Below are 25084 nucleotides of genomic sequence, written 5' to 3'. Positions count from 1 at the left end.
TCTGTTTTTTTAAAAAAATTGAAAAAATAAAAAAGTTAATATTTTCATGTATTATATATAATATTTTAAATAAATTATATTTTTAAAATATTTTTATAAAAAATTATATTATATAATATCTTTAATAAACATAGTTAGTTAATAAATTTTAAATATAATAATCTAATTATTTGTGAAGTAATATAAAATAAAATTTTAATTATTTTATATTTTTATGTTAGTTATAGTTTAAAATATTATTTTAATATAATTTTTAATATTATAAAATTTTTTTGCAATAATTAATAATACTCATATTTTTGTATTCATATATTTTATATTTAATTATTTAAGAATAAAAGATTTGTTATTATTTAAAATATTGTGTATTGAAATATTGTCATTTAAAATATTTATTTATATATTAGAATATTCTGTATTTATTAGAGTTTATCAATGTTCTTCTTTTATATTAGCCTCTAATTTTCATCTAATCAAATTTAATAGTATATATAAATATGACACATCCAATAAACACATATATAATTATGGAAAAGTCTAAGAGGTTAGCAATTTTATTGCATTTTGGCCAGCATGTAACCAGCAGAAAAAGGTGAGCTATTGGATAAAATCTCACACCAATAATTTCATACTATCAAATTATCATTGATAGCTAATTGATAACTATCAATTACAAATATTGTTGACCTCCTAAAATTACTCTATAATTATTGTACTCGTTTTAGACATATCCAATATACTCTGTCTTGTAGAAAGATTATCTTCGCAGTTTTAACGAAGTGGCTCCCATTGCGGAAAATTCAACTCCCGTTATTATCTTCTACTACCAGCCAGGGAAAAAGAAGTGCATTAATTGTTGACTTAAAAAGAAGTCCATTTGTCATGGGTACGGAACTTATTCGCCCGTCTCTCACTCTTGTGTTTATTTCCTCCTTCCTTCCATTGACCAGACAAAACATATTGCTCTCAACTTGTCAAATAAAATGAATATAATCTTGCTTTCTCTAATCTCTCATGTGCGTTACCTTCTTTCTTTCCTTTAATATCTATCTCTCTCTGAAAATTTCACCGTCATGAATACGACGATATTCCAACTTGTTTAATTTTACGTTGAATTTGAATGCAATCTTCCATAAAATAAAAACAATTTTTTTTCCTATCGCTACCGTGAAACACTTTCTATTTTCATTATCTATATCTTTGTATCAGTAATAATATCCAATCCAACTTTATATATTTAATTTCTTTAAGCTAAACCAAAATACACGACACAATCACTTTCTAGTGTTCCAGTTAGATGTCCTTCCTTGAGTTCCTTATTATATATATCCATCTATCTATCTATCCAATCTTCTGAACCTCTGCTTGCAATTCTTTTCTGTCTCTTAAGTTTCATAAAAATTTACAATAAAAATATTATATAAATATGGCTGGTGGAGAAAAAGAGCGAACGTTGGAGGAAACGCCAACCTGGGCTGTTGCAATTGTGTGCTTTGTTTTGCTTGCTATTTCAATCATCATAGAACATATTATTCATGCTATTGGAAAGGTAATAAAATGAGCGTTGGACAGGTTTCAATTTGTCAAAATTTCCATTTCGTAAATGTTAAAAATTGATATGGTTCTAACTATATATATATATATATATAATCATAATGAATTCATCATATTGTGAATTAGTACTTTACTCGTTAATTGTCTGCAGTGGCTCAAAAGAAAAAACAAAACTGCTCTTTATGAAGCATTAGAGAAGGTTAAAGGAGGTACTTGTATTTTTTTTATTTTCTTTTTCCAACTTCACCTCCAATGTTAAATTCTATAAAAAAAGAAGCAAAATTTTCTAACAAGTTACTATGTTCTGTTTCAGAGCTTATCTTGTTGGGATTCATATCTCTACTCCTCACGGTGTTCCAAAATCCAATTTCTAGAATATGCATATCAAAGAATGTTGCTTCAACGTGGCATCCATGTGCTGTCCCAAAGAAAAGTAAATCTGGTTACGAAGATTCTGATGATGATGATGGTGATGATGGTAATCGTCGAAAACTCTTAGAGTATTTAGGCCACATACCTCGCCGTGTTCTTGCTACAAAGGGATACGACAAGTGTGCAGAAAAGGCAAGTTTCAACACCTTTAACGATTTCACTCTTCAATCTTTTGATTCTAATTTTTGCCCAAGAAGAAGGGTGAAGAAATTAAGAGTAAAAGAGATTGATGATGATGATAATGAAAATGAGAAGGGTAATGTTTAAAAAATTAATCTAAATTTTTTTTTTTAAGTTAACAGTGAAATTAAAATTCTAAATTTTTAAGTGAAGATGAAAAATTATGTCATTTGAACTGTATCTCTTTGGCAAAAATTATTCTAAATCTTGAGAGTAAAATTAAATGGAATTAAATATTTTGAATAATTTTAAAAAAATTTTAAAATATTATAGAACAAATCTATATACTTCGATCAATTGATAAAAAAAAGTCCCCGTCCTAATGTTTTCTTTCTTGTTATTGTTATTCTTATTGGGTTAATGCCCATGAATTATCGCCGGCCGGAAATAATTAATAATAAAATTACCAATAAAATCAATTATGAAACTTTTCTTTTATTAAAAAAAAGTCAAAACTAATTATATAATTTGTAGAGAAATGTTTAATTAGTCATTAATTTTAAATTTGTCATGTGTTATGTTAGTAGAACATATAAGGATGTTTAAAAAATTATAAAATTTTTCATATACTACAATGTATTATAACACTAGCTTTGGGAAGAACCAAGGTACACTTCTATTTTCCCCTTACATATTCTATGAAATTGAATATTATGGGACCTTATTTCTGTCCTTCGTTTAGTCATGGTATTAGAAACTTAATTAATTGTGTGATTTAATGGATCGATAACAGATGAGACGATGGAAGAAATGGGAGGACGAAACAAAAACAATTGAATATCAATTCTACAACGGTAACGTTGACTTTAATTGCCTTCATTTAATTAAAATAATTAAATGACTAATTTTATACCTGCAACCAACTTGCCAGTTGCCAAAGAATCCCAGCGATTCCGTACTCTCGGCGTTTATGTTGTACGCCGTGGCTGTTAAACTTAAAACGCTACAATAATGCCACGTGATAAAATTAAGCATAAAATAATTCGTATTTTCTTAAAATTAGAAGAAATTATAAAAGCGTTTTTTTGACAAAATTAAGCATAAAAATATTCATAATTTTCTCGTAATAAAAAAAATTAGCAGGATTGTTAGTTAACAGGATTGTTTTTTTAAAACTTAGAAGAAATTATAAATAAAAGAAAATTGACAAATTAATTTTTGACTTTTTAAAATATTAGATAAATTCATGTTAGATAAAACAAATAGACAAATTAGTTTCCTAACTTGTTGTACATGACGTCTCTAGTACGGGTTAAGAGATGGATTGCGAACTTGCGGGTCAAGGCGGATGTTAGATTATTTAACTGGAGCAACGGGGGGTGGTATCTGCAAAGACATTCCGACGCTCAAGTCAGAATGGATCTAAGAGGTATAAGGTGTGAGGAATGAATGAGTACCTGAGGGGGTCTGGAGCTCCTCTTTATATAGACGATGGTAATTATCTTATTTTATCTTATTTGGTTAAGATAAGGGAGGTATTTGAATTTGATTGTTGGTTAGAAGCTCTAGTGGACCAGTTCTGGACCTTCTAAAGGGCGAAGTAGGTCGGACCCGGATAACCAGGTTCGGAAACTGTTCTGGATGTAGGATCCGTGGGCCGGATCCGTAACAATTGCCCCCGGAGCGAAAGAGTGAGGGTGCTCGGTCTCATTGCTGGAGAAACCTTTTCCTCGCCGTTGTGGTTTTGCAAGGAGATCATTGTTTGGTTTTTCCAGTCGAAGTCGAAAATTTGGAGAGTTCCTGGCCGTTTCATGATTAGGCGAGGAGTGCGTTGTTTGGGCGTCTTATCACATGCCGGATTTGATGACCGTTTCGAAAAAGCGACCGGAGATCAGGTCTAAAACACTTGTATATTAAAATTTTAGAAAATTATTTAATCTCTCAATTATATTTTTTTATTTAAAAAATTAAAGACTCAATTATTTTTTTTAGCAAAAAAAAATCGAAGTTGATTTAACTTTTTTAGTTGATCACAAATTAGTTTATTTGATATTCTAAAATTTTGGGAATCATTTTGTCGAAAAAAATTATTAAGAACTAATTTGTTCTATATATTATTACATTTACATATCAAAATTGATATATATATCACTCATATTTTTAAAATTGTCCACGTCTAGTAGTTTTACTTTAGTTTTAGAATAATACCCTAAAACCTAAAATATGATCTCTGATGTATGTTTTTAGATAAGTTAAAAGAAAAGACATATTGGTCACTGTTTATTTATATGATAGACAATTAATTGTTACTAACCTTTTAAATTAATCCATAACATTTTTAATAGAGACAAATTCATTTCTTTTTTCTAAAAATGAATATAGTTGAAGAATTAAATTATCTTAACTTTTAAAAGGTTAGTGACCAATTTAATTTTTTTAGTTAAGTCCCTGCTAACGTTAAACATCTAAAAAACGTTAATGAAATATGAATTTACTTATTTATGTATACCCTACACTTATAATTTTCACATTCATCGTCCTCCACTACTCCCCTTGCTTCGTTACCATCTCCTCCCCCTCCTTTTATTTGAGCAATAACACCAATTTAATACCTCGGTAAAATTTTGATTTATATGGGAAATAAAAAATATAAACATTTTACACAAACAATTCAAAACTATAAATAGACACCGCATGAAAAGAAGACAAAAAAAAACTACACAAACTGATTTCCTTCCTAATCATGCCTCCAAATACCAGAGGAAATAACTAAGTTCTACTAAAACAGTTCATTAAACTGCCCTCGTAAATTTTTGTATCCTAACAAATTGTTCAATTGTATTTCAATACTGCCGAATTGGTTCAACTCATACTAGATCTGAGGCCAAGTAAAAGGTATGTAAATTTTAAATTTCATTGTCTTTGAGAAGGTCACAATACCACTTTTGTTAATTTCACAAGAAACTCGGTCTGGATGCAGGTAGAAAAAAGAAAAAATTGTATAAAAAAAAATATGCAATCGCAGAATTTTTTATTCATACTCAAAATAAAATACTTTGATTCTCAATTATACAAATTTTAAATTAGGTTCAACAACAAAATTACCACAAATTCAAATTACAACAATAATACTAGATATGTAATTGGAGTTTTTGACTCAAGAACCAGCCTACCTAAATGCGATACACGAGCTCTGAATGTTGGCAATCATACGTGGTGGGAATAGAACTGGCTGAGAAATACAACAATGTTCATAGCGGCAGTGAAGAAAATCTCAAGTGCTAAACTATTTAAGCTCTGATATTAATGATTTGATGGACTAAAAGAGAAAGAAAAAGTGAAAGTTAAGAGAAGGAGAAAATCGAGTTCTTCTCATTTTGAAAGTTTTTAAATGAATGAGAACAGAAAACAAAAAAATGTTTGGTGGTTAACCTTATATACTTATGTACTCCTACTATAATTAATTATCATCAATATTAAACTAATAAAAAAATAATTTAGGTAACACCCTCCCGTAAACTAGAATTGTATAAATTAAATCTAACAATCCTAGCTAGGAAACATTAGAAAGAAAAGAATCTGGTGGCAGAGCTTTGGTAAGAAAATCAGCAAGTTGGTCTTTGGAACGAACCATCATAAGATGAATGAGACCAGACAAATATTTTTCACAAATAATTTGAATGTCCACTTCAATATGTTTAGTTCTTTCAAGAAAGATGAGATTATTGGCAATGTGAATGGATGACTGATTTTCAGTAGAGTGATAGACTTTGGAAGAGGCAAACCAATGAAATCCATTAAGAAAGATAACAAACTAGCTTCACAAGTGACAACAGCAAAAAACCTATATTCAACTTCTGTAGAGGACTTGGTAGCGGTGGTTTGCTTCTTACTCTTCCAGCTAACAAGAGAGCTCCCAAGCATGAAGCAATAACCGAAACAGAGCAACAGGTATCGGCACAGGTAGCCCACTCATCGTCGGTAAATCCGGTGAGATGCAGATCAGAAGTAGAGAAAAAAAATAGACTAGTTGCAGGTCTACCTTTTAAACATCGGAGTACACAGAAAGTAGTCTGTAGGTGAGAAGTATTTGCACAATCCAAAAATGGGCTCAAATGTTCTACAGCATAAAATATATCAAGTCTAGTGTTTGTGAGGTAAAGGTGTCAGTCGATGAGATGTCTATAAGTAGTATTGTCTGTTAAAATGGTACTTGACTCCTTCAAAAGTTTTTGACTATAATCAAATGGAGTGGAGAGAGGCTTGCAATCTAGATAACCAAAATCTTTGAGAAGGTCTATGGCGTACTTCCGCTGATAAATATGAATTCTAAAGTTAGAGCGTGCTACATCCATTCCCAAGAAGTACTTGAGATCACCGAGATCCTTTATTTTGATTTGTCATCCAAAATTTTCTTGATGGGATTGATTTTGCCAATTTCATCTCTGGTTAAAACTAAGTCATCCACATATACTATGATGGTAGTGAAGATTTTGGATTTTTTTTGATGAAGAGGGAATGATCATTAAAAAACTGCGTATAACCAGCATCAACAAGAGTCTGAGTGAGCTTAATGTTCCATTTTGTTTGTTTAAGCTCATATAGAGACTTTTGCAGTTTACAAACCAAACCTGGTTGTGACAGAACCAAATCGGGTGGTATCCTGATATAAACTTCCTTATCCAAATCTCAACGAAGGAAGGTAGTATTGACGTCCAGTTGTTTCAAATGTCATTTTTTGCCGCTGCTAATGCTAACATTACTCGTAGAGTAGTCATTTTGCCAACTGGACTAAAAGTATCACCATAATCCACTTCTTACACTTGAGTGAATCCTTTTGCAACTAGCCTAGCTTTGTGCCTATCTATGGTGCCATCAAGATTGCATTTTACTCAAAAAACCCATTTGCAATCCATAGCCTTCTTGCCTTTTGGGAGTTTAGCGAGTCACCAAGTTCTGTTCTAATCTAGAGTTGCCAATTCAACTTGTATTTCCTTTCTCCAATATTCATGTGCAACCGCTTCCTCATAAGTGTTAGGTTCTAGATTTGAGGTGATGGCTAGAGAAAGGGACTTATATTTTGAGGTTAGTTTATCATATGACAAGTATTGTGAGATAGGATATAAAGAGTTAGAGTTGGTAAAGTTGCTAGAGCGAGCTACGTGGGTTATCATACAATGGTAATCCTTCAAATAAGTAGGCAGTTTCTTAATTCTTTCAGATTTTCTAGTGATGCAGTCATGTGTGATGTCGTAATTTTGTGAAATTGGTGCATTGTTAGTATGAGATATGGTAATGGATGCAATGGTGTGTGAGAAAATTGGTAAATGCATTGAGCTTGAGAAATATTCACTTGAATCTATGAGTGTGGTATGTATGGGTGATTACATGATGTGTGAATGATGTATCATATTGAGAAAGATCAATACATTGTGGAGTACGAGTGGGTGCTGCAGGAATGTCAGTGCTGGTGGAATGTGAAAATAGAAAGTGAGTTTCATAGAAGGTTACACTTCTAGATATGAAAATTTCTTTTGATTTTAAATCAATATGTCGAAAACCCTTTGTTCTAAATTTAAAACCGAAAAAAGCTGTTTTCCTAGTTCTTGAGTCTAATTTTGTTCTTGATTTATTAATGTGGAGACATATGCAAGAGAACCAAATACTCTTAAATATGAAAGGTTAGGTATGTTACCATACAAAAGCTTATAAGGACTAACATTATCCACTTTAGTTCTGCGCAGCCTATTAATTAGGTGCATAGCGTGAGCAACTGCGTATTGCCAAAAAAAAATGTGAAATTCCTGATTGAAATAACAGTGCTCTAGCAACACCTAAAATGTGTTTGTATTTTCGCTTTACAATCTCGTTTTATTCTGGTGTTTCTACACAAAAAATTTGGTGTAAAATGCTAGTTGATACAAAAATGATTTTAGAGTGAATTTTGTCCCATTGTCAGTCCTTATACACTTAACTTATTTTTCAATTTTTACTTTGATAAAATTCACAAAATTAATAACCAATTGTGATGCTTCAGATTTGATTTTCATAAAAAAATTCAAGTGAATCTGCTCTTACCATCCATCACAGTCAAAAAATACCTATGTCCTTCAATGGAAAGGACAGAAATAGGACCCCAGATATTCATATAAACAAAGTCAAAATAATCTTTTATTTTAGTTGTACTAAGATCAAAAGATAATTTCTTTTGTTTTGTAAAATGACATGAGTCATAAGGAAGTTTTGAAGTAATAAAATCTATAAAAAGGATAATATTTCTTCATTAAAATTAGTTTATGTATGGGTATGTGTCCTAATCTAAGATGCAAAATGTTGTTGTGCTTAGTGTGTGAAGGTGTTATGTGATGAGTAGTAGTCGTAGTTGCCGCCAATGAAGCTTGCTTTGTTGGAGGAGGAAAAAAGTGAGAGAATTCTAGTTCTCTACTCATTGTATATAACCCTTCTCTATACTTAGTAATGCTAATCATCTTTGATGTGGATTAATCTTGTATCTCACAATACTTATCATCAATTAACAATTGCCAATATAAGTTTGAGATTAATTTTGACATAGAGATCAATTTGAAACCAAAAAAGAGAATGTATAAAACATTTTTTAGAAAAAAAATTTATAGAAAGTAATTATGCCAATGATACTGACAATTTTGGTCCCATTTGCCAATATCATGTTGATTGGGGCAATATTTTAAAAGCTTGGAAAATATTTCAAGTCGAAAGTCACATGATCTGTTGCATCGGAGTCAATGACACATAGTGTAGATTTTAGAGTGATAATGTTCATAATTCTTGAATTAAAATGTAATGCAATGGTATCATCATGCTCCTCAGTGATCACGTGATTGATTGTGGTGTTATGTTGCTGTCGTTGCTGAAAATGGGAGGAGTACTCATGCTTCCTATAGCACATATATTTTGTGTGACCTTGCTTGTTACAATGAGAGCATGCCATTGTAGTTCCACGACCTCTACTACTTAGACTTTCTCTAGGGTGGAGAAAATAAGGGTTTAATTGATCTTGAATCGGATTTGTGTTACTTTTCAAAATTTGAGATTGAAGATTCGTGAATTGATGAAGGAGATTGGCATTACTCTGGTGGTCAAAACCACTCATCGAGGATCTGTTCACCATGTTCGCCATTTTTTAAAAATCAATGAATCATAGAATAATAAGAATTCAGATCTTCTTCTTTCTTTCAACTCGTTGATACGGAACAATTATGTTCACCAAGAAAGAATCTTGTGAAATAACCTCTCATCAAACTCTATTGGATGAGTTTGAAAGAAGAGGTAAGAAAAGGGAAAAGAAAATGTCGAAGGAAATATATGGAAAAGAAAGAAAACGGCGTCATTGGCAACTATTGGCGGTTCACAACCTTTTAATTCGATTCACAACTTGATTACTCTCTACGTTCACCGTACCATGAAGAAAATATCATGTCTTAAGCTATTCTAGTTGTGATGTTAATGGTTTGATGAAAGAGAAAGAGTGAAAGTTGAGATAAAGACAAAAATGAGTTCTTCTCATTTTAAAATTTTTTAAATGAATGAAAACAGAAAACTAAAACAAATATTTGGTGGTTAATCTTATATACTCCTACTATAATTAATTACCATCAACATTAAACTAATAAAGAAATAATCTAGATAACCGGCAAATCCACCCAACGCGACGATGGTGGCACAACACACGGTCAGAAACTGCACCGAAGATGGTGCCATCGTGAAGGAAAAGGTGGAAACGAAGGTTTGCAAGATGGCTGGTGTGGCGATAGCAAACAGTGCCTCCAGGAAGGAAAAGCAGACAATCACAATGGTGGATGGCGAAACAGCGACACTGATAGAGGACAGAACAATGATAGAGGAGAAGAAGAAGCAAAACTAACTATCGAGAAAAGAAGCATTGAAGATTGAAAAAAAATGGTGATTTTTAAAATTTAAAAAATATTCAGATGTCCTCGATTAAGTTTAGTATCCTTAATTTTAGAATATTCAAAATTTTAACCGAATATTCGGTTATTTCAAATGTTTTTGTAATAGTAGAGATTTAATTGAAAAAAATTAAATAATATAAAAATTCAATTAAAAAAATATAAACACTCAATTAAATAAAAAGTATAAAGTCTGCAGAATAATTAATTTTTTTTATTTAGAGATTAATTTTGTTTCTGCGAAACTAAAAATGATAGGACCAATTGGAGTATGTCTATTATTTTTACTTTCAATCGTTTATGCATGGACGAATCAGATGGCTTAACTTTATTTTAAATCTGAAATGCAGATCCTGAAAGGTTCAGGTTTGCAAGGGACACAACATTTGGACGAAGACACTTGAGTGCATGGAGTCGGACGTCAGTTTCCTTATGGATTGTAAGTTCACAATTATTATACATTAATGATTAATCATTTACTTAAATTTCTTAAACTGGGTTATTATTGCCAGATTAACAAATAAGCTATACGCGGTTTCTGAATCTTGGGTGGTTAGAATTAGTTTGGTATAAGAACAATTATAATGAAATATTTTGGAGTATTATTTTTATATTTATAAAAAATAAACTGATTTAATATTAAAATTTATATTAAAATTAATAAATAAAATAAAATTAATCTAACTTTAAAAAGATAGTATTATCCTAATAAAATATTTAAAAAATATATTTATTTAATTATATTAATAAGATAATTAAATTAAAAATTTTATATTGATATTTTTGTTTACAAGAAAATTTTATTACATTGAATTTTTTAAACTTTATAAACGTAAAACATATAGTTTTTTCCGTCACACTTTTAACGATTTATTTGTCTAAGTGAAAACAATAAATCTGACTAAGGTATAGAGGCTTATATGTCTTATTTTTCTAAAGTTCATGGACTTCAATGTAATAAAACTATTTTAGAGATGAAATCGTCTAACGCAAAATCTTTAGGAACCCATTTGAATATATACTCTAAAAGTAATATAAAATTTAATTAAAGAGTAATTACCAAAATTATTAGTCCATGAAGTTTTTGAAATCGAATACTTTAGTTCCTCAAGTTTTAAAATATTCAAAACAATTTTTAACGTTTAGTTTTATTAGGCAATACAATCTTCATCCGTTAGTCACTAACAGTAACTGTTGATGTAGAATGTTAACATACAGATGTAGCCATTAAGTGTTCACATGTGCAAGATGGACAAATTAGTCTTCAAGGTAAAGTACAAAATAGTCCGTAAAAAATTTGAAAAATCTCAAAATAATCTTTAAAATTTTTTAAAATTTCAAAACCGTCCATTCGAATATTTTTAATCTTTTTCAAAAGTCAATGTCTTATAGTATTTTTATTAATCAGAATAATAAAATATTATAAAAAATATATAATAAATAAAGAATACAAAAACACAAAATATAAACTAAAAGATAAATTTTATTCACTAACACTAAAATGTAATATAAAAACATTGTTGCGTTATAAAGGTCATTATTTATATATCTAACAATTATTCTCCATATACAAGTCATTTTTTTATTACAAGTCTATACAAGTCATTTATATTCACGCGCGCACGTTCTTCTTCGTATCGTTAACGCACGTTCTTTTTCTTTTTCTTCTTGCTGCACCTTCTTCTTCGTTATTTTTCTCTTTCATTATCGTCGTTACCAACACCAACACCACATCCTCCTCTTCCTCCTTTTTTCGTTGGAATTTCTTCTCTTCCTTCTTTTTTCTCCTTCTCCTCCATCATTAGTTATCTCGTTGTTGAAGATAATGAATAATTCAAGTTCAGATTGTCAATTGAACCAAAACAAAATTGATTATTGTTTTGAATCCAATTAAGTAGTTGAGGTATGATTCAATTCTATTTAATTTTTTCGTTAGTAGTTTATGATTCTGCATGTGAAAAATGTTTCATCGTTGATGGATTGAATTGAATGTAATGTAAAAGTTCTGCATTAAAGAAAATATTTTTCTGTATTTCCATCAAATTTGGGTGTAACACGAAAATATTTGGGTGTAAAACAAAGATATTTAGGTGTATTGTTTAAGAATTTTTAGGGCATATGTGCTGATAAGTTCTGCATAATTCAAAACTCTTCTTCTCCCTCCTCCTTATCTTCTTCTGCTTCTTCTTCTTCTTTTTCATCATCATTATTATCATCTTTTTTTTGTTTTATCTTCTCAAGTTTCTTCTTGTTGTACTCTTTTAACAAGAATAAAAACAAAAAATCAAACAAAGAATAAGAAGAAACACATAATGCTGCAAAATTACTTGGAAGAGGATGAACTTACATTCATTCAATTAAAAGAAAGAAAAAAATAAGAAAAAAAAAGGAAGAAAAAAATGCAGCATTAGAGAAAATATTTTTCTGTATTTGCAGCAAATTTGGGTGTAACACGAAAATATTTGGGTGTAACAAGAAGATATCCGAGTGTATTCTTTAAGAATTTTCGGAATATGTGTGCTAATAAGTTCTGCATAATTCAAAACTCTTCCTCTTCGTCCTCCTTATCTTCTGCTACTTCTTCTTTTTTTTTTATCATCATCACCATCTTCTTCTTCTTTTTTTCTTATTCATCTTTTTCTTTTTATTTTACCTTCTCAAGTTTTTTCTTGTTGCACTCTTTTATCAAGAATAAAAATAAAAAAATCAAACAAAGAAGAAGAAGAAACATATAATGCTGCAAAATTACTTGGAAGAGGATGAACTTATATTCATTCAACTAAAACAAAGAAAGAAATAAGGAAAGAAAAGAAGAAGAAGAAGAAGAAGAAATGCAGCATTAGAAGAAACATTTTTCTGTATTTGCAGCGAATTTGGGTGTAACACAAAGATATTCGAGTGTATTATTTATGAATTTTCGGTGTATGTGTGCTGATAAGTTCTACATAATTCAAAACTCTTTCTCTTCCTCCTCCTCCTCATCTTCTGCTGCTTCTTCTTCTTCATCTTATTTCATATTGTTATAATTCTTTTTGGGAGAAAAAAATCAAACAAAGAAGAAAAAAATTCATAATGTTGCAAAATCAATAGAAAGATGAGAAAAAAATGCAGCCACAACAACAGTAATAAAAAACGACGAACGAAGATGAAACACGCGAAGAAAAAGGAGGAGAAACGCAAAGAAGAAGGAGAAGAAGAAGGAAGATGAGGAGAAAAAGGAAGAGGAATGCAGGATACAAAAAGAAACAACGTGACACGTGTTCGTTATGTAAGTGGCTGGTATGATTTGTATGCCAAGAAGACTCGTATGTGCAACAGTACTCTATATCTAAACTCCTAAGATATTGACATTAAATAAACTTAGAAAAATATTTATAAGTGAAAAATATATTTTTTATATAACTATTAATTATAGTGACACAAATAGTTTTAACTGCAATAAGTCTATTTTATGTAATTTTATAACCACTAAAATCTAAAATTTTTAAAAAACATGAATAAAATACTTAATTTGCCAAGCTTTTTTTTTTCAAGTGTTGCAAAGTATTAGGAGTTTGTAATTAAACAAAAATACTACTTTTAAATATTGTACTTTATTTTTAGAATTAATTTGTCTATATTACACACGTAAATACTTAACAACTATGTATGCGAGTCAACATTTTACGTCAACATACGGTTAGTAACTAATAGTGTCTAACAAAATTAAATATTAAAGAATTATTTTATATATTTTAAAATCTAAGAAATTAAAGTGCTTAATTTTAAAAACTTCAAAAATTAATTTAAATAATTACTCTTAATTAAATTATTATTTATAAGACTCAAAATAAAATTAAAATGAAAATGAGCATTAGACTTGCTTTGAGTGACACCGACAAATGAATTTCTTTCTTATTTTGCTGAATTTAGGTGAGCTTCTTTAGACAATTCTACGGATCAGTTACTAAAGCTGACTATGTAGCATTACGACATGGATTTATCATGGTGAGTTTGTAATTAAAAAAGAAAGATACTATCTTTTTTTTTCCTTAACTTAAAAGGGCTTCCAAGTATATAATATAATAGAACATGTGTGATTATTCAAGGCACATTTGGCACCAGGAAGTGAAGCCAAATTTGATTTCCAGAAGTATATACATAGATCACTTGAAGAGGATTTCAAAATCGTTGTAGGAATAAGGTTAGTTATGATTTTTTTAAATAAATATTTTATTTATCAATATATATAATTTGAACACCAATTTATATTTTTATATTTTATTATTTATCTCATTTACAGTGTAAATAATTTGAATTTATAATAATTTAAAGACCGAAAATATTTATATTAATCTAATATTTTAATTTTTTAGCATGCAGCTATTTTAATAGATTAATGGTTGTTTCAAATCTAATTTATAAGAATTCAGAAAAGAAAAACCAATAAACGAGAAATTTAAATAAACGATAAAAGAAGATGCTAAATTAAAAATACTGGAAGTTGAATATATTTAAATAAAATTTGTAAGTACTCTTTTAAGTATTAAAATTTGGATTATTGTAATTTATTTTTATAATAATATACGTATTTTTTTTACACTGCAAATAAGATATGTGTATTTTTTCAAACTTTAAATATTTTGCTTATAAACAAAATACATGCAATAAAATAATTAAATTATTTATTTAAAAAAAATTCCGACAAGTCATATATACACAAGAAATGTTATACGGTACCACATTTTTCTTTTCTATATTAAAATCCTCCTTTTATAATTGTTACGGCCTGGCCCAAACTAAATATGGGCTGGCCCGACTCGGGCACCACCCGACCCGAACGGTTGGGAGCGAGGCGCCTGGATCGCCGACCCGGACACGCGCCCTGACAGCTGCTTTATAGCTGTGTAAGGGAGGTCTCAAAGGAGGTGGACTTGTCCTTATAGGGCCCACCTCTAACACGGTATAAATGGGGAGGGACATACCCTTCCCCCAAGGTACGTCACCTATCACTCACCCTTTTTCGCCTGCACACTCTACTGACTAGAGCGTCGGAGTGTCTTTGCAGGTGACACCCCCCACTCCTTGCACGAAGTCTTCGCCAGCCCAGGAGCTCACGACTAGGCAAGATCCCCTCTTTATCGACCAGGATACCAACCCGAACCGTCCGGTACCCGACCTACCGAACATTGGCGCCGTCTATGGGGATCGAACGAAGCTAAATGGAGATCGTGCCGGGTCCAGGGGACCACGGGCACGCAGCAGCCCCCGAGGGGGCGGCCTCCGTTGCCTCACCCTGTGAGATATTAAGATCCCCTTCCCGACGAACCGGGTTCTAGTCGAGAGCTCAAGAGAGGTGCCCCTTCGGGAGAACGGGCAGTGACAACACTAGGATAATGCAGGAGCTGCGCCACAGGGTGCAGAACCTAGAGCGCCAACTAGCAGATCAGGAGCATCGTCAGCAGACCTCCGATCCTGACTACTCTCAGTCCCCCGAGAGTCGGGGAAGAACCTCCAACCGTAACAGTTTCCTCCTCGCCGGCACGAAGCTCCAAGAGGTCCCCAACTATTTCCTTCGGGCCAGAGGATCATTGGTTTGACGAGGTCCCTGAGAACCCACCTATGGTCATTACGGCTAGGGTGGGAACCGGCATCGTCAAATGAATCCTTGTGCACACGAAGGCAGATTCAAACATTATGTTTCGCAACGTGTTCGATGCGGTTTACGGGACGCTGACCTCATGACTCACCAACACGGTGTCATAGTGTTGGGTGACCACTTCATTAAGCCGGACGGGATAATATCCCTCCCGACCTCCGTGGGACAAGGACAAGGGCAGAGGTCAATAATGGCCGAGTTTGTGGTTCTACGGAACTTCACTGCCTACAACATCATCTTGGGGAGGAAAACGATCAACGATGTTGAGGCGGTAATCAACACGAAGCTGTTGGTTATGAAGTTCGTGGCTGATGACGGATCTGTAGGATCCATAAGAGGAGATCTGGAAACGGCAGTCACTTGCAACAACGCCAGCCTCTCCTTGAGGAAGAAGTCTAAAGAAGCATCCGAAGTGTTCCTTGCGGACTTAGACGCCAGAGTTGACGACAAGCCAAGGCCAGAACTAGAGGGGGACTTGGAAAAGTTCAGGGTCGGTGACACGGAGGAAAAGTTCACGTTCGTTAATAGAAACCTCCCACACGAGTTGAAAGAATCCCTAGTAGAAATGATTAGGGCCAACGGAGATCTATTCGCTTGGACGCCAGCCGATATGCCGGGCATAGACCCTAGAGTCATGTCACACCACCTGGCCGTCAAGCCGGACACCCGTCCAGTGGCCCAAAGAAGGAGGAAGATGTCCCAGTAGAGAGCAGAGAAGGTGGCCAAGCAGACGGCCAGCCTCCTAGAAGCGAGTTTCATACGAGAACTAGACTACTCGACCTGGCTGTCAAATGTAGTTCTGGTAAAGAAGCACAGTGGCAAATGGAGAATGTGTGTGGACTATTCCGACCTCAATAAAGCATGCCCCAAGGACTGCTTTCCGCTTCCCAACATAGATACGCTCGTCGACGCGGCAGCGGGGTACCGGTACTTGAGCTTCATAGATGCCTATTCCGGCTACAACCAAATACCGATGCACCGACCCGACGAGGACAAAACATCATTCATAACACCCGAAGGGACCTATTGCTACAAGGTGATGCCGTTCGGACTAAAAAACGCAGGGGCAACGTACCAAAGGCTGAAGAACAAAATATTCGGAAGCCTCATAGGCAAGACAGTGGAAGTCTACGTGGACGACATCCTTGCAAAGACTACGCGGCCTGACGACCTCCTGACTGACCTGGGAAGTGTGTTCGCATCTCTTTGACAGCACGGCATGAGGCTTAACCCCCTCAAATGCGCTTTTGCCATGGAGGCCGGAAAATTCCTGGGATTCATGATAACCCAAAGAGGAGTAGAAGACAATCCCGAGAAATGCCAGGCAATATTCCAAATGAAGAGTTCGGGATGTGTCAAAGACGTTCAGAGACTAGCAGGTCGCCTCACCTCGTTATCCCGCTTCCTCGGAGCATCGGCAGCAAAAGCCCTACCCTTCTTCAATCTAATGAGGAAAGTAATAGCATTTGAATGGACTCCTGTGTGCGAGGAAGCGTTCAGACACTTCAAAGAAATCCTGGCAACACCCCGGTACTCGGAAAGCCCAAAGTCGGAGAACCACTATACCTGTACCTAGCCATAATGGGGGAAGCCCTAGCAACGGTGTTGGTACGAGAGGAGGAGAAGGCTCAACAACCAGTCTATTTCGTGAGCAGGGCCCTACAAGGGGCGGAACTACGGTACAGCAAACTGGAGAAGTTAGCTCTGGCGCTCCTGACCTCTTCTCGAAGATTAAAACAATATTTCCAAGGCCATCAGATCGTCGTCAGGACGGATCAAGGAATCTGACAAGTGCTCCAAAAACCCGACTTAGCAGGAAGGATGATGACTTGGTCCATTGAGTTGTCCCAATATGACATACGGTACGAACCTTGGCATGTGATCAAGGCGCAAGCAATGGCAGACTTTCTGGTAGAAGTAACGGGGGATCCAACCGAAGAGACGGACATACGGTGGAGGCTCCATGTTGACGGGGCCTCCAACCAGACGTCCGGCGGTGCTAGGATCATCCTCGAGAGCCCGCCTGGGGTCGTATATGAGCAATCAATCAAATTCGAGTTCTCCGTTTCGAACAATCAAGCAGAATACGAAGCCCTTCTGGGAGGCTTAGCCCTGGCAAAGGAAGTCGGAGCGACGAGGCTGGAGGTATGCAGCGATTCACAAGTCGTTACCTCGCAAGCAAACGGAAGCTACCAAGCTAGAGACTCACTATTACAAAAATACTTGGAAAAAGTCAAGGAACTGAGTAAAACATTCGAGGAAGTCATGATCCAACACATTCCGAGAGAAAGAAACACGCGGGCAGACCTCCTATCCAAGTTGGCCAGCACGAAACCGGGAGAAGGCAACCGATCTCTCATACAGGGCATGATGAAGGAGCCAGCGGTTACCCTACACCTGTCAAGGCTGAGTCCCTCCTGGCTAGACCCCATCGCTAGTTTCTTGGAAAGAGGCAAGCTTCCCGACGACGAAAAGGGTGCTAAAGCATTGAGAAGGGAGGCGGCCAAGTACGCTATCATTCAGGGACAGCTATTCAAAAAAGGACTCAGCCAACCCCTGCTGAAGTGCCTACATCCCGATCAGACGGACTACATGCTCAGAGAAGTCCACGAAGGATGCTGTGGCCACCATATAGGGGGGAAAGCTCTAGCCAGGAAGCTAATCTGAGCAGCATACTACTGGCCTTCGATGATGGCAGATTCTAAAAAATTCGTGAGAAAGTGCGTTAAGTGTCAAGAGAACGCCAACTTCCACAAAGCACCAGCTTCGGAGCTGAGTCTGTTAACGACCTCCCGACCTTTCTCACAATGGGAAATCGACCTTTTGGGAACTTCCTACTCGGTCCAAGGCAGGTCAAGTACCTCATAGTCGCCATCGACTACTACACCAAGTGGATAGAGGCCGAGCCACTGGCCAGTATATCCTCTTCCAACTGTAGGAAGTTCATGTGGAGGCAAGTAATAACCCGATTCGGTATTCCAGAAACCGTCATCTCGGACAATGGCACGCAATTCACCGACAAAAAATTCACAGATTTCCTCGCCGACCTTGGCGTAAAACAGAAATTCTCCTCGGTAGAGCACCCTCAGACAAATGGCCAGGTCGAATATGCAAACAAGATCATCCTGCTGGGGCTGAAGAAGCGGCTTGATAATAAAAAAGGTGCTTGGACCGATGAACTTGCCTCGGTCATCTGGTCCTACCGAACAACCGAGCAGTCATCCACCGGAAAAATACCTTTCTGACTAACATACGGATTAGATGTGGTAATACCCGTGGAAGTCGGTGAGCCGAGCCTGAGATTGCTCCTGAAGGGAGTAGAGGAAGCGGTTGAAAAGGATCTTGTGGACGAAACAAGGGAGATGGCCCATTTGTCGGAAACAGCACTCAAGCAAAGGATGGCCGTGCGATACAACACCAAAATACTCAAAAGAGAATTTGAACAGAACGACCTCGTCCTAAGACGCAACAACATCGGTTTACCGGCCCCGGGAGAAGGCAAACTGACGGTAAAATGGGATGGCCCCTACAGAGTTAAAGAGGTGATCGGCAAGGGCGCCTACAAGTTGGAAAAGCTCAATGGCAAGGAGATCCCGAGAACATGGAATGCGGACAACTTGAGAAGGTTTTATTCCTAAGTCATTTACTTTGTAACAATACCTTTGCCATGGTTATAGACTTGCTTGATTACCGGTTAAGTTATACTTGCCCATATTTTTGCTCTCTTTTGTTTACTTTCCTGGGATGACTATCGCGCAAACGAGTCCCGCACCATACGAACCAGAAAGCACGACGATACATGGCCCCGGGACTGATCACCCCGGGAGCCCCCTAGGCCAAGAACATAACAAATGGCCATAGCAAAGAGAAAACTCGACCTCGAAGAAGTACCAACATAACGGTAAAGCGAGTAAATCGGCAAACAAAAAACAACCAACATAATAAACAACAAACGTACATACAAACCAACCGACCCACTAACGAGCACGAAAGTTTTGGTACGAAAAAGTTCTACAAAAAATTACAAGAAATCACTTCTTCGGCATATCAACAACCTTCCCGTCCTTGATGGTCTTGAAGACACCAATTGCCGATATGTCGAAGTCAGGAGCAATAACCTTCACTTGAGCCTTGAGAGCCTCTTCGGTCATGAAAATCACTTTCTTGCCCTGCTCTCTAACCTCATTGTGCTTCCTCTTGAACGCATCGGCCTCATCTTGAGCAGTCTTAGCGGCTGCCACGACTGTGTCCCACTCTTTCTCCAACATGGCCACTTGACCTTGTGCAGCACTTAACTGGCTCTTCAAAGTCATTTCTTGCTCCGTCAGACGGGACACAGAAGCGTCGGTAGTCTTCAGCTTCTCTTCGGCCGACGCAGTTTTCTTCTCGGCAGAATCAAGCTTATTCCTCGCCTCAATCAGCTGCTCCTGAAGTGTTTCAACTTGAGCCTTGAGCTTATTGTTGGCTGTGGCGGCAGTCTCGAGCTTCCGACGAAGCGAGGCCATACCCGAAAGCTCGAACTCAGCCTTCCGAGCTATGGCCGCGCCACGAAGGAGGGTGCGGTACATCCATTGTGCCTGCCCCAAGAGGTCGGTACCATGGAAATGTTCCTCCGTGTCGGGAAGCAATTGGGTATCTATGAACAACCCGGCATCAAAGTTCCTTTCCAAAACGGTAAGGACCCCCTCAGGGCTAGACTGCGACCTTTGTCTCTTGGGAGTGGGGATGACACTCAACTCGTCATCCTCCTCCCGACGAACGGAAGACGAGTGCCCGGGGAGAGCAACTTCCTGGAGAATGGGGGACACAGGTGTTGGAGTGGCAATCTTTTCTGCCATGGCCACCTCGGGAGGCGTGGGTGCTGTCTGTGTCCCCTCGTCCTCAGGAGGCGCCGCTAATTGATCTCCGGTCGCTGCACCACCATCCTCCACCAGGAAAGTTTTGTACAGATTCTCGAGGCCGGTCACTTCAGCAGACATCCCCACTACAAACAAAAAATCAACAAATTAGTAACCAACATACTAAGACAAAGCAAGTAACCATTCAAAATGCAAACACGACATAGACGACTCACGAATAAAATCCTGGGCGACCTCCCGACTACCCATGAGGAGGTGGGGATTTACATAGTTCCTCCCGAAAATGGCCCAAAGCACGTCGGCTATCTTCTGAAATATAGCCAACATCCCCTTGTAGGTAACCTTTATGAAAGTATTGGAGCCCACCCCGAAACTCCAATAGGTCGGAATGAGGCGTTCTCTCTCCAACGACAACCAGAAGGGGTGACGACCCTTGACCGGGCAAACCTTGAAGTATTTGTCCTTGAACCCATGGTAAGAGTCCTCGAACACACCAAAAATCCTCCGCCGCTGGGCAGATCGGAAGGACATAAACCCCTTCCTCGCTTTCCCCTCCTTGGAAGGGTTCGTAAGGTTGAAGAAGAAAAGGAAGACGCCAACAGACAACGGCAGCTCTAGGTACTCGCATACCATCTCGAAGCAGCGAATCGACACCCAACTATTCGGATGCAGCTGCGACGGTGCCACAGAAATCCGGCTTAAGAGTCCCATTTGGAAGGCAGAGAGGGGAATGCGAACCCCTACTTGAGTGAACATGGCCTTATAGAACCAAATCCAATCAGGGACCCGGGGAGCATGGAAGTTGAGCTCATACAACCACTCATGAGGAGCAGGGACGTACACATCGTAGTTAGCCTCCTCATCAGTACCCACACACAAGTAATTGGCCTGACGGAACTCGGCGAGCTCCTCCTCACCCATTTGGTTTAGGGAATCCTTGAGGTCGGAGACGACCCAGGCGTACGGGTCATAACCCGCGTCGGAGGTGGAAGCCTGAGCGACCACACAAGGCATACCTATAATGGGGGCACCACTCGGTTAGTCTATGAGGTCGGAAACCCAAAAGAAACCCAGAAACTACGTCTACCAGTCTACCCTACAACCCGAACTAAACATGCCTGAAGTCAATAACAAGTGAGGCCTATCCCAGAATGGTATACTCCCTAAACACACCCTGCTTGACATTACAAAGATGTCTATCCTACGAAAATCAAACAACATGCAGCAAAAACACGCAGTAGATATGCAAGAAAGAATCAAAGTGGAAGAGAGAAAGGATCAGAGATTACCTGAATCAATTGCAAAAACTAAAAAGGGAGAAGGAAAAACGCACGACGATGCTAGAGCGAAGCTCTGGGGATTTCTGGGTGAAAAAGAAGGAGATAGTAGGGAGAAAGTAGGAGTAAGAGTGTAAAGGGAAAAAACCAAGGCAAAAACTGTTTAAAACTGCCACCCAGGAAGCGCGAAAGGCCTGGGGGCAAAATAGTCTTTACATACAGGATTTTTCCGCCCATAATGAACATTTAATGATCCACGCAAAGAACGAGGCGACAAGCGGCTATTCCAGCAACGAACAGACGCGCGCAAGAGGCACGTCTACCTTACGGACGGCCGATCTTGCGACAACGCACGAAAGGAGAGATGACATGCCACCAACGATCCCTACGGTCGTTGCTGGTGTGTCGGGGGCACTGTTACGGCCTGGCCCATACTAAATATGGGCCGGCCTAACCCGGGCACCACCCGACCCGAACGGTTGGGAGCGAGGCGCCTCGATCGCCGACCCGGACACGCGTCCCTGACAGCTGCTCTACAGCTGTGCAAGGGAGGTCTCAAAGGAGGTGGGCCTGTCCTTACAGGGCCCACCTCTGACACGGCATCAATGGGGAGGGTCATACCCTTCCCCCAAGGTACGTCACCTATCACTCACCCTTTTTCGCCTGCACACTCTACTGACTAGAGCGTCGGAGTGTCTTTGCAGGTGACACCCCCCACTCCTTGCACGAAGTACTCGGAACATTGTCTTTGCCAGCCCAGGAGCTCACGACTAGGCAAGACCCCCTCTTTATCGACCAGGATACCAACCCGAACCGTCCAGTACCCGACCTACCGAACAATAATAATTTTTATTATTAAAAGAAAAGTGCAACACTTTTCATATATATAATATAACAATAGTACACAACTCAATATATATAATATTTTTCTTTTCATGAAGTTACTCATTAGGCTAAAGAATTTTAATATGAAATTTAGAGGTGAGTTTTATCTGAAAATAAAGGTTTTTAATGTATATATAGATGGATGAATGTTGCAAAGATGTAGGTACAACACGCAAGTAACATGTTGACTTAGCACGCAACTAACATGTTGGACACGTATCACAATCGCATGCAACATACAGGTAACGTATTGGCATGTGGCGATCATCCCTTTAACACGCAGGGAACGTGTTTCACACGTGGCAGCATGGCAAGTAACACGCATCCTGCGTGTTGCACATGTGGCAGACGCTGGTTGAATGGCGTTACAATACGTAGCTTGCAAGGTGAGTCTTCTGTCTATAAAAACCAAAGCTCGTAACCATTTTGCTTCATTGTGAGAGAAGTGTTTTCCTCTAGGGTCGGTACGATGGAGGGCACTGCAAATATAGCGGTTTACCACAACGGTGAGGTCATACGAAATACGTATGAGGGTGTGAGCTTTGTGTGTGAGAATATGTTTTCGTTTGTGGTTCTGTGCACTATAACATTCGCAGAACTACAGTATGAACTCTGTCAAAGAATAGAGGCTGATATTTTTTTTTAGAGGGTGACTGACATTCTCTATAGGAGTCCGATTGTCATATTTGGCGGTCTGATACAATTTGAAGTTATGCTAATCGTCGACGAAACTAGTTTTCTACGGATGTTTCATATTCACCAACAAACTCAGGTGCAACACCTGAGGATTGAATTGAATTTGAGCATATTACTGCAAATGAGGTTCAACATGACACAGATATGCAAGATGAGAGAGCTAAGGTGTACTTGGGAATGAACAATGATAGCGATGAAGAGTTCGAGGCTACGTACGAAGCCGGTGATGAGGACAAGGACAGTGATAAGGGAGGTGAGGCAGTTGCAGAAACTTTAGCGGTTTCAGCCGTAGTTAGTCCATCGATGGATGTTCCACTTTTTATGGGTAGCTTGAATCTTGACGCCATGCATACACTGAAAATTTTCGAATATACAAACATAAGTACGTGAACAGTGGGTAGTATGTTTACTTGATTTTGTTTTAGCAGATCGATGAGTGACAAATTTGTTTTCTTATAGGTGTTGCTTATCCTGAGGATGGTGAGTTTATAATCGGAATGGAATACGGTTCAAGAGAATCAGTCATTGCGGCAATTCGGAGTTACACTATTTTCAGAGGAGTCGATTACGTTGTTTATGATCCGAGCCATAAATAAAATACAAGTCAAATTCGAACAAAATAATGACGGTTACCTGCATGCTATTGGCGTCTCAGCCGGCGCAAGCTAGTGTCGGAGAATCAGCACTAGCCACAGCATACGCTCCCACGCCCAAGCAAACAACAAATCAAGTGGGTCATCCATCTCCTTACAATCGTACCGTGATGTAGGACACAATGATCTGTAAAGGTGTGCGAGACGAGCTGACCTCCAACTGTAATTACCGATCTAATCAAAATTCTGGAGCAGTGGTAGATACTTTGCATGGGCATATGCCATCGACTTATCCGGGAAGAGGGTGGTACCCAACAGACAGAAGATGTGACACCTAACATATTACATAACAGACTTTCATGTGTCCAAAGGTTGTGTGTCTCTAATATGGCGAACCCATGAAAGATTTATGTAGCTTTTGGAGGAACTGCTCACTTGGGGTTCGCTGCCAAATATCGCGAGCCTTTGGGTGACCAAGAAGTCTTGACTGCTATCGGTCCAACCAGTCACAACCTTCGTCGATCGGTAGGTCGAATATTTGTAACACGTCTTCCAGTGTCACTGTAACCTCACCCACTGACATTAAAAACGTATATGTCTCCGGTCGCCACCTTTCCACAACAGCAGCTAGCATCGCGGAATGCCCTTTGAACACTCTAACTCTCGAGAGCTGGTAGAATTCGATGGTTTGTAAGGCTTGGTCAACCTCCGAATGCCACGTCTTTGGCTGGTCAAGCTTACGGGCAGAAGATTCCTATTAGCCTGGTAAAGTTCAACTATAGAAAGAATTAATTTAATAAATAGTAAAAAGAATAAATTAATAACTTCTTTTAACAAAAAAAAAAAATAATTACAAAAATTCAAATTTCTTATTATTCACATTTATATTCTTTATTTGTTTCACTGTAACATATAATTATATATTATTGATTAGCAAAATACATGTTTATGATCCCAATACTGATGTTGAAACAAAAAATAAAATAAAAAATCACATAAATTTGAATTTTTGTGTATAAATATTTTTATAATTTTTCAATTTAATCATCAAAATTTACATAATATAATCAATAACTACAAT

At 37.2% G+C, this 25084-nt stretch overlaps 1 protein-coding gene across 1 annotated transcript in view; it reads left to right on the top strand.

Annotated features, from left to right (window-relative positions):
- The first annotated feature begins 1369 nt into the window (after positions 1–1369).
- Positions 1370–25084, top strand: part of LOC107484356 (MLO-like protein 6) — a 28278-nt gene continuing 4563 nt past the window's right edge. The window contains exons 1-8 of the mRNA XM_021141550.2: positions 1370–1549; positions 1706–1763; positions 1868–2242; positions 2704–2774; positions 2900–2960; positions 10406–10494; positions 13968–14042; positions 14144–14238. Coding sequence (XP_020997209.1) covers positions 1427–1549; positions 1706–1763; positions 1868–2242; positions 2704–2774; positions 2900–2960; positions 10406–10494; positions 13968–14042; positions 14144–14238 — 947 coding nt within the window. The 5' untranslated portion in view covers positions 1370–1426. The remainder of the gene's footprint in view (positions 1550–1705; positions 1764–1867; positions 2243–2703; positions 2775–2899; positions 2961–10405; positions 10495–13967; positions 14043–14143; positions 14239–25084) is intronic.

Source organism: Arachis duranensis, chromosome 4 (assembly GCF_000817695.3).
Source record: "Arachis duranensis cultivar V14167 chromosome 4, aradu.V14167.gnm2.J7QH, whole genome shotgun sequence".
Classification (NCBI taxonomy): Eukaryota; Viridiplantae; Streptophyta; class Magnoliopsida; order Fabales; family Fabaceae; genus Arachis; species Arachis duranensis.
The sequence above is the reverse complement of the archived record's forward strand: the minus strand, read 5'-3'. Positions and strand labels throughout refer to the sequence as shown.